At 36.2% G+C, this 11,533-nt stretch overlaps 1 protein-coding gene across 1 annotated transcript; it reads right to left on the bottom strand.

Moving 5' to 3' along the window:
• Positions 1-916: 916 nt before the first annotated feature.
• Positions 917-7,935, bottom strand: LOC107563641 (ankyrin repeat domain-containing protein 33B-like). The gene is made up of 5 exons (XM_016248561.1): positions 7,679-7,935; positions 4,032-4,362; positions 3,784-3,913; positions 3,561-3,701; positions 917-1,893 (listed from the first exon to the last, which is right to left on the bottom strand). Exons 2-5 carry the CDS (start codon positions 4,308-4,310, stop codon positions 1,079-1,081), a joined length of 1,365 nt encoding a protein of 454 aa, XP_016104047.1. The 5' UTR covers positions 4,311-4,362; positions 7,679-7,935; the 3' UTR covers positions 917-1,078.
• Between the last annotated feature and the right edge of the window lie 3,598 nt (positions 7,936-11,533).

Genomic DNA, 11,533 nt, shown 5'->3' on the forward strand with positions numbered 1-11,533 from the left:
ATATATATATATATATATATATATATATATATATATATAGTAACAGGAACACATAACATATTGGCTGGTGCAATGTACAGTACAATTTCCATCTTGCAGTCTGAAGGATAATCATGTGCACGCCAATAATAATAATAATAATAATTAAATGATTGTTACATAGATTTAGCTTTTCAATGAGTCATTTTAGTGACTGGCTTTATAATGTGCACAATAAGTGCTTTCCCTGAGACACAAAAAGACAAAATAATGAACAAATTTATACATCCATTTAATTTAAATTGTAATTGCATAGAGGCAAAGAGGAAATATAAATATTGTAAGTATCCTTTTGCCTGTTTGATAAAAGACTATTAAAGTGCTTGCAGAATAATGCAGACAAATGACAATAACAGTTCAGGGACAAATACACTACCGTGGAATCAGTATGATTTTCTTTCTCTCTTTTTTTTTTTTTTTTAAAGAAAATGATACTTTTCATCAAGGATGCATTATTTTGATCAAAAGTGACATTAAATACATTTATAATATAACAAAAGATTTGAAATTAATGCTGTTCTTTTCTTCCTATTTATCAAGGAATCCTGAAAAAAATTTATGAGTTTCCACAAAACTATTAAATAGCCCAACTGTTTTCAACATTGATAATAATAAGAAAGGTTCTGTTGCGAACCAAATCAACATATTAGTATGATTTGAGGATCATATGACACTGTAGCTTAAATAGTCTTTTGTAAGATTAATCATTACAATGAATAATGTTGCCATAGCAAACACATTAAGTAGTATGGCCTTATGAAACATCAGAAATGAAAAACAGAGGTGAAAATGTTCAAAATGGATGTAAATATAGGCCTACTCTTTGTTGGAGAGGTATTAATCGTATTGCGGTTATTTAAATGAATCAAATGTCTTTAGACTGCCTTGTCCTGCTATCCATTCATATAAAACAACCTTGAAAACAATGTCCCATGGATGTCCAACGATGACCCATTTCTCTTTAACTCCTGAAACAGATATGAAAGATCTAGAATGATGGCAAATCTGAGAGCATCATTGCAACCTGTTGGCAGTTTATTCATTTTTTAGCTTTTTTCTTGGCTCCTTTATTCGTTTTCTCTTGTTCTGCTTTTTCCTTTTTCTTCTCTTTTTTCTTCTGCTCTTTAGCCTCCTTATACTTCCATATCGGTGGCTCTAAATAACCTTTGGTTAGCTTCTTCTTCTTCTCCTTCTTGGGCGTTGGCTCTCCAGACTTGGTCACTTTGATTTGGGGGACGCAGCCGGCGGGGAACACACTATTGCGGCGGGCCATGCTGCGTGGGACAAACTTGCGAACTCCATTGGAGGCCATGGAGAGCACGCTGCCTCTCCGCTCCGAGTCAGAGCAGCATGAGCCAAGCGACACAGAAGAGGCAGAAGTAGACGCCACAGAGATGGAGCCATTGCTGTGCCGCGTCGCATGTTCCTCAAGCTTTTTCCCAGGGTACATCTGCATCAGTTCAGGCACGGCCAAGCGTCTCTTCCCAATCTCCGGCGGGCTTGATGGACACAGAGGACGGCATCCGCTGACCACCAAGGGACTGTGGATGCTTGTGGTTATGCGCACCATATGGTCCATGATGCCATTGTCCTGGGGGTCATGTGGAAAACTAAAGGTGAAAGTAGACTTCAGGCGATGGGCGACTTTCTGTCCTGTGTTTTTTGTGGCTGTGGCTTTGGCCACTAGCTCCTTCAGATCTGGCCACTCTGGGACATATGTTTCACAGAATTGTTCAGCCCGAGGCCTGCTGTTCAGCCGTCTAAGTCTGTTTAACGTCTCAAAGCGACCTGTCTTCAGAGCCCATTCTCGTATGTCCTTCCCCCTTGCGGCATCCACAACATTTATGTCAGCTCCTAGCAAAGGAGAGACAAAAGGAGATATTAAATTTTTTCCTTATAGCTTACACACTAAAATCCATTCTATTAGACAGATATCCAAATGCATAACTTTTTTTGTGTGTGTAAAGCATTTTATAGCACATTCTTTATAGCATAATTCTTAAGAACGAAAGTATATTTATGATGTGTCTTTTTATCTGCTGATTTGCTATAAATGAAATAGATTATAGAAGCATTATGTTTCAAGTCCAAAAAGGTCTGAAAGGGCTTTATTCTAGTTAAAACTATGCTTATTATTATTAATTAAAAAACTTTATTTTTTTTAACAAAATACAAGAAATTTTAATGAATGTTTTAACGATTGAAGTTAGAACAAGTTCAGCTGAGTTGAATTTGTGGCTATAGCTACTTTGATATGAAATGCATAAGAGTGTAAACATGTTATTGGTATGACTTGAAAAATATAAGCAGTTGTTTTTACCCCGCCAAGTGGCCACCTTGGGTATAACATCAATATCTAGTCTTGAAGGACTTTTCATTTCCATTTTTTTATGAATTTCAATAATTGAACAAATCATATTAACTAACCCAAGTGTGAAAGAAAAAGCATTGTTAACTGTCACATATCTTTCAAGTTGGGGTACTTGAAAAAATTATGTTATTTGATTAAATGATTAAATTGGGAACTTGATAAAATGATATAGGCTTGTATAAAGAACAGGATAATTACATTTTAAATTCATTATTATTATTATTATTAGCTTGTCAAACTTGAGTTAAGTAACCAGTATTTACCTGTCCTGTGTCATAACAAATGCAATACAATTCAAGACCACCACATTAAAGCAAGCGCTATTATTGTAAAGATTGTTGAACTGATTGTATTTATATGTGAAAGTGAAAGACCTACTGACATTTTGACTACCTGCATTGTAGGTACAGTTAGTGTAGTAAATTGTCACGTCTAAATAATCACAGTTAAGTGCACACATGGCAAATCCATTACTTGCCGTGAGGTCTAAACAATTATCCAAGGATCAGGAAAGAAAATGTTCTTATAAGTTCGTCTTTTAAACCTGCTTGCGCTTAAGTTTTTTGTTTTCTACTTTACCTTACATACCTTACTGTGTGTGTGTGTGTGTGTGTGTGTGCGTGTGTGTGTATATATTAAATTTTTAATATTTACATTTTCACTCAAAATTCTTATGATGATAATATTATTTGTAATGCTTAAATAGATACTAACTAACTAAATAAATACATACATAAAAATTGCAAAACATTAGCATTTTCAATAGTGGTCTCAAACTTTTGTACTTTTGTGATGTACAGCCTTTAGTACTGGTACTCAATATTTTGATGTTTGAATCAGATATTTGTCATTCTCTTATGAAATATTGCATGCACAACTGCATATGATATATAGCATGTACAGCTGAGTGTAAAAATGTTGTAACACCTGGCATTAGCAGGCATTTAAAACCTTGTGTTTATGCTGTTATATACCTATTTATAGATTTGCTCTAGGGATGTTCTGGGATGAAACAGGAACATAATCCGATGGTTTTCAATCTTATGCACCAATTCATGTTATCCAGATTGCCTAAGGGAAGCTGGTAGGATCTCACCTGTCTGTCCTGGCCAGTCTGTAAACTAAATATTACAGTCCTAAAATAACGTACCAGCCATGAGCAGTGAAGCCATGCAGTCATCGCTGCCCTGCATGACTGCCTTGAGGAGTGCGGTGAAGCCTCGGGTATCCCGGAGCTCCATGTTCACACCACTGAAGTAATTTAGGATGTAGTTGAGGATGATTACGAACCCTGTAGTATTTATAGAAGGAAATAGGAATTAGGTCCTTCGTACCTTTTAATAATTTCTTTAATATGTTAATAAAGAGCCTACCAGCCTGTGCAGTGATCATGAGTGCAGTGTTGCCGTCATTATCCTGATGATTGATATCCAGAAATGGGCACTGGTTGAGTCCATACACAAGATCCACAAAGCCTTTTGAGACTGCCACCATCAGACCATTCTATCAGAGAACAAGAACAGGGTTTGTCAGCATAGAAAATTATGTAAATAATTTCTTCTGCCAAATTTCTGTTATACTGATTATGCTTTATGAGTAATAAGGTTATCTGACTCCCTACCCTGCCATTTATGTCTAGTTCCATGACTTCGTCTCTCGTAACACCCCTCTCCAGAACTCTGCGGAGGGCTGCTGCATTGTTCTTGGCACAGGCTTGGTACAAGGTGTTGGCAGAGCCTCCACTGGCATCTTCCCGTTCATAGTCAGGGAGCATGGAGTCATCTGACAGCACACTCCCAGAATCTGAATCATTCTCAGAAACTGATAACTCAGAGGTATCCTCATCTGGACCAGAGCCCAGATTTGGATCCTCCTGCACCGTGTCTTTAACCTCAGCCATCTGGCCAGCACGAGCCAGGACTCACACACTCAGCAGGCACCCTCCCTGGAATCTGTGATGCAAAGATATAGATAAAGGCAAAGCTGAAACCACATTTTGATTATACAACAAAATGCACTGGTGTACATATGAGCTATTTTTTTTATTTTATGACAAGACTTATTTTACACAGTGCCATAATGGGAAATAAAAATAAGTAAAAATAAAAAAGCCTGATATTTAAAAAAAATTGTTGAAAAAAATCTGTTAGGGAGCAAAAATTATAAAGATAAAGTGATAAAGATAAGTCAAAATAAAGATTTATTTTTGTACTTTTGTCCCATTTACCCATTTACAACCTTAGAACAACTTAAATGTACTTGAAAATTAAAAAAAGATATTAGGCCTACATTATTACATTTAAAAACATAAAAAAGCCATACGTTTAACAAAATTCAATGAGATTTTTGCACTAGGTTAAATTTTCAGAAAGAAAATAATCTGGAAATGGCAACATGTGAACACATTTGCCCCTGTGCACAATTTTCTCGTTCTCATGAGCAAATTTTTCATGCATGACTGGAAGTTTTCCATTCGCCATCGTCCTCAGTAAGGCTCTGTTTATGTGGTAAGTGAACTTTTATGTACTGTAATGTAACAGGCAACCCTTAGCAAACGTTATTTGTTTTCCGTGCCTTTCTGAATGAGGATTCACGCTTCGGGCACACCCCCTAACTAATTTAACGTAATTAAATATAATTAATTAATTAATAATATATAATAAAATAAAATAATAATAATGTAATTTTATTTAATTTATAACACTTGATCGCTTTGTTTGAACAGGTGGCACAGTGGCACATCTCAATCAGAGAGCGGATTGGGGCTGAAGGGGATGAAGAGTCTCACCTGAGGTAAACATTGTTGTGATTGACAGGTGGTAATCTGCACAACTTCACTCAACTATGCTGTAACAGGCTCAATGTTTGTTAAGAGCTTCACTATAGCTATATCTGGGATAAGACTACTGGTAGAGAATGACAGGAGAACATAGTTACTATTTTTTATTTTGACTGAAGGCGGAACTTGCGAAGAACAAAGTTTAAGCAACAAACATGATGAATGTGAATGAGAAGGAACCAATTAACTTTTGTTCAGGCTTTCTGAAAATATTCAAAGGAATGTTGAAAACAAGGTCAGTAAGTGTAAGCCAAACTAAACATACTGCAAAATGAGTAATCATTTCATAAGTCAAGCATAACTCATTGATATTCTGACTTTAATTTCTACTACTGTGGGTTTTTAATGAGAATAATATGTTGAACTGAACACTGGTGCAGTTCTGTAAATGGTTTGGACAGAGTGCATTGTGCTAATAGCTCAGGAAAACAGATTCAGTCGAACTTTAACCTCATGAGTAATATGTCTGCTTATGTGTCAGCCAAGGCCTGACTCTTGACTAATCAAAATCATCTTAGTTAAGACAATTTCCACTTCCCAATTTTAAATGCCCAGGAGTGAGCTATTGAAGAAGGCACTTAAAGGGATAGTTCATCCAAAAATGAAAACTTGCTTAAAATGTATTTACTCTGCAGGCCATCCAAGATGTAGATGAGATGAGTTCGTTTTTTTCATTGGAACAGTTCTGGAGAAATTTAGCCTTACATCACTTGCTCACCAAATGATCATCTGTGTGAATGGGTTCTCTCCCGATTTAGACAATACAGTTTTTTCAGTGGAGAAAGACATTTTATTGATAGAGGTCTTGTATTTCAGCCGGAAGCAATGATTTGAAGATAAAAACTTATTGATGAATTTGTTTACTACAATTACACAGCTTTTTTGCTCCACAGGACGATTACTTGTGGATTATTGTGATGTTTTAATCAGCTAACTTTCATTCTGATGGGCACCCATTCACTACAGAGGATAAATTGGTGATCCAAGTGAGGTAATGCTAAATTTCTCCAAAATTGTTCCCATATTGTATTTCTTACCTTTTTCTATAGAAAGTGCAGCCACATGCAGCATTATTAATTAAAAAAAAGACGCTATGTAAAATTTGATGTTCAATTTCGTCCATGCATGAAAAGACCCATTGTTTGAGTCTTTTAAAAAAGAACATATTTGCTCTCACAGTGCTTTCCCAGCTATATTTAGCCATTTTTACTGGAAGCATGTAGTGGCCAGCACAGACTGACATAGAGGCACTGTGTGTGTGTGAGACAGACACAGAGAGAGAGAGAGAGAGAGAGAGAGAGAGAGAGAGAGAGAGAGAGAGAGAGAGAGAGAGAGAGAGAGAGAGAGAGAGAGCGAGAGAGAGAGAGAGAGAGAGAGACAGAAGGGGGTAGCAAGGATGGGAAAACATTCCCTGTTAGTGCCACATAAACAGTCTGTCCTCTGAGAACCACAACACTGTCCACATGCTGGTTTAGCGCTCCAGACCATGGAATTACAACAACACTGTCCTACTGTCAGTCAAATAAATACCAGTCAAGTTTTATGCACATATATGTTTGTGTAAGAGAAATTTTATGTTTTTAGATGGTGGTCATTTCACTTCTGTTAACTGTCAACTTTTAACCAACTTTTTAGTTTCAATGGTCCTGTGGTGTGACAATGTTTAAAAAAAAATTTTTGTTTTAAGTATTCCAAGTAGTCTCATAATTGATACGAATAATTGATAATTGATACCATCAAAAATGCATGCATATAATTATAATAAAATGTACTGCTATGTAGATTATTACATAGATTATTAGTACATTATTACATGTCACACCATATTTGACACATAGTTTCTAACAGTTTGGCTCCCATATGCAGCATCTGCACAAATACATATAGATTTATCTTATTTTATGCTTATTAAGCATTAAATTATCTGGAGACATCCCACTGCAGGACTGAATAAATGAACAGTGGTAAGTAATTCCACATAAACATTACAAATTGACAGTAGGAGGTAAAACTCTCTCTGTCCTGATTTGCAAGTTAAAAATGTTTTATTTACTTCCTGTTAGAGCCCATACAAAATTTTCAAGGATCCCCAAGAAACCGACAATTAAAAACTGATTTTCTGAGTGACTCCACATTGTTCAGCTCGATACATTTTTGTATTACACGATGAGGACACTCACATTTCCACGCAATTTCCACATTTAGCTTAAAATAATAAATAAATGATTAAATAAAATTACTAAAAATGTTTTAAAATAGCCAAAGATTGTTTTAAATTTTATAGACAAAATCTGTTGTTTCTATAAACACTTGTCATTGTTCTTCTTTGTTGTAACACTTTATATGTCCCTTCAGCAATTACTCTTGTTTCCCCAACCTATCAAAAATCTATATGCACCAAATCAATAAACCCAACCATTGTATCTTACCATTAAAAGTGCTCAGAAGAAGGTTAAGCATTGTCCACATCTCTCTGGGTGATCAGATCATTGCTCCTGCTGTTTCTGTTTTGTCCTGCCAGTATGGATTCTTACTGTAGACTGTCTGATCTTGCAGGACAGAGCCATATCCCTGCCTGTCCCCTCCTCCCAGCCCTCCGTTCAACGTTCACTTAGGCCTCCGATCACTGAAGAATCCTTCCAAATCTTGACACAGGTGCTCTGTTAAGACAGGCATGTCTACTCATCCTGATTACAGGAGATTTGTGGATTAACATTCAGAAATGGCAGCTGCCAGGAGTCTGTGGTTGTAAGGTTGCCACTGCTTCATTTCTTCAGTCTGAGCTGGCATGTTTCTCTTCGACTGACTAAAATAGGTCCTTTTTTATTGAGCGCAACAGACTATTTTATAATTAACTGGGGATTTTTGACACACAATACAACCACTATAGAATTTTACACTTATAAAACCATAAAACAGTAAAGCTCACAGAACATGCGATGGCTGGGAAGTGTATTATGAACTTTGCTGCAGTTATTATAATCATCCTGCCACTAATTGATTTTCTAGCACGTTGTATTGTATTGTTCCTTTCCTGTTTGTGCCTGGCATGTCTTCAAACCGCCGGTGTCTTACATGCCCTGAAATAGCTATGGATCAGAATATGGTAGAGTTTAGCCATTTAAAACAAGCTTAAGCATATCAGAGAAGCCCAGGTTACACCTCATGCCACACATCTTACAGCCAGGCGCCGCTAATTTTGCAGAAGTCAGGTGAAAAATGAAACTGAAAATAATCTGACTGTGATTAATCTATTCCAATATCTTAATTGTTTCTTGGCCAACCAGTGAAGACACCTGTTATTTTAGCCCTTATGGATCTGTAACGAATTAGATGAAAATGTAATCATTTCCATGCATGACATGTAATCAAGTTCGTTGTAATTCACTTCCTATTAGTGGCCATGTTTTGAGGAACTTCCGAAATCCCCCCAAATTATGATTCACTCAAAACAATGCGTCTCATTCACGTAGGTGCATTTGCACATATTTGTGCATAAAATCTGTGTAGAAAAGCTTTTGTACTGAAATCATAATAGGTTTGCACTGTTAGGTCAAAGCAGAAATTGTTGGGGCTTACAAGAAGGCTTAAAAGAGAATCAGCTTTCAGAAATATCGATTTGACTGCACTGACAATACTTGATAAGAACAAACCTGATATTACTTTGAGAACTGAACTGGATTATGACAATTTGTCTTTGGTATAGAGCTGCCTTTGAAGTTCTTTCATTATTGAGGAAGATTTGCAACATTGCCACAGTGACTAAATGGAATTGAAATAACACTGATCTCAGTTTATCTGAATAAGACTAATATTCATTCTTTAAGTTAATAATATTCATTCTTTAGAGCTACTTTATAGCTGGATAGAACTTGTTTTGTAATTAAAGAAACTTTAACATCGACACTCCATTGAAATGAACCAAATCCACATCGAACTGACCTTACCTGAAAAATAATAGTTGTCTTCTGTAGAGCTGAAATGTATAGTAATTTTTACAGTTGTTGAATTTTTACAATGCTGTTTATATTTAGAACCAACAAATATACACACATATACAAAACTCACATACTCCCAATGGCCTTATTCATCCACTATGAATTTGAAGGAAGCTTTGCGTGAGAACTTTTTCTGCCCACATAAATACACAAAATGTATGAGATGATTAGTGAGGCCCAATGTTCTTCATATTCACTTCTCTGGTCATCATATGAGAAAGCAGAAACTCTTAAAGTAGGGCACTTATGCATGCCATCATAGTATTGTGAACAACCACAAGAACAAACAGACAAAGTTCAAGGATTTTAAATTCAAGTTTATCCAGGAAATTGAGCTGACACATTTGCTGGTTAGCCACAAAATACATTTTGGCCCATATTATTGGGGCCTTGGAATGAAAAATCGGAACAAAACAAACACGAGTGACTGGAATGGTCTATTCCAGATGCAAACCAATTTTTGCTAAATTCATGGTTTTTCTATTTAGAGTAGCCTGGTTACAACTCAATCAGGGTATCTTCCGTCCAATCAATTTTTGTTTTAATATTGAAATCTGAAAAATGAAAAACGGGCACATATTTAGTTTTTCAATTATTCAAACAAAACGAAAAATCAAGAATCCGGCTTAATTTTTCGTTTTTACATTCAGGGATAGAAAACGAATAAACAACTTGCATATTCGATCTCTACATGTGGGCGGGAATGAAACGCCCCTCTCTGCTAATTGGTCAACCAAACATTACAACATAATAATAGTGTCAAGCCATTCATTAATCTGGCTGTTTGATGAAGAGATAAAATGTAGTAGAAATAAACATGTTAAGAATCAATAGAAGCGGAGGACTATTATTAAGGTTTTTTTAGGACTATTATTATGTTGTAATGTTTGGTTGACCAATTAGCAGAGAGGGGCGTTTCATTCCCGCCCACAAGTAGAGATCGAATATTCAAGTTGTTTATTCGTTTTCTATCCCTGAATGTAAAAACGAAAAATTAAGCCGGATTCTTGATTTTTCGTTTTGTTTGAATAATTGAAAAACGAAATATGTGCCGTTTCTCATTTTTCAGATTTCAATATTAAAACAAAAATTGATTGGACGGAAGATACCCTGATTCAACTCAAACAATCATTTCAAATCTCTGTAGTAAGAAACTTGCTCTAATTTAGTCTCATAAATCCAAAGTCCATTAATGGTTCTCTATTCAAGACAACAACTACACCAAAATACCAAAAACACAAAACAGTGCAAGTTCTTACCCACATAGCCTTTATCATTTGACTTTAAATTTAAATAACCCTGACTTCATAAGTATATATAAAACGTGTAAAGTGTTTGTTCAGTGGAAAACAAAAGCAGACAAATTTTGGGGTAGTTTAGAGCTGAATCACATCAGATTGGTTGGATAAATTAGATTCGGAGAGCATGCGGAGAGGTGATGTGCGGCCACAGTTATTGTCTCAGTCTGTTGACCTGAAGCAGAAGAAAAGACAGAGAAAGAGGAAGCTCAGCTGGCCTTAGAGATCATTCAAGTGGGGCGACTCTCTCCACAAGAGGAGAGAGATTTAATAGAAATTAAATCTGATATGTGTTGGTTAATGTGTGGTAATACCACGCAAATTAGGTACCGCAGTGTTTACTGGTTTACCAGTGCGCTTTTAAGTGTCTATTCCTCATTGCGCCAGCAGAGGGCAGCAAATGCCACCATTACTACATCTGTTACTAAATAGGGTGTTGTTTATGTAGTGTTTTCAGGGTACTCGGTGTACCATCACAAAATCGACCTCAGCACAATTCAGTGCTTAGTTTTGACATGCTTAATTTAAGTGTGTTTTCATTTATAGTTTTTTTGTGCTTAACTCATTATGAAAATGAACTTCCCAAGTCGTCATATTCGTGGAGACAGTTGTAATAAATGAGGAACGTGTGACTCTTCGTTTGTGAACGCAATTATAGCATTATGTGCAAATTATAGCATAATTATGTACAACACACTGTCGTTATGTTCGAAGTACAAAATGTCCTTCTAATGATATGTTGTTGTAAACTTTTTTAAAGATCTGTGCTATCTTTGTACCAGAGAGCACTAGCTAGACAGATTTTGTCATTTTAGCTCTCGTGTGTGTACATGAATGAGGTGTGTGTTTTCCAGACGACAGGCTACTGAGCTCTAAATTTAGTCACAAAAGCAGTGCTAAAGACAGCCATGTGCAGAGTTATTTTTAGACTCTTGGCAGTGTTTCCACAGCCCGTCTTTACACGGTTTGGTTCCAGCTCGGAGGGGCT

Source organism: Sinocyclocheilus grahami, unplaced genomic scaffold (genome assembly GCF_001515645.1).
Source record: "Sinocyclocheilus grahami isolate Dianchi unplaced genomic scaffold, SAMN03320097.WGS_v1.1 scaffold884.1, whole genome shotgun sequence".
Classification (NCBI taxonomy): domain Eukaryota; kingdom Metazoa; phylum Chordata; class Actinopteri; order Cypriniformes; family Cyprinidae; genus Sinocyclocheilus; species Sinocyclocheilus grahami.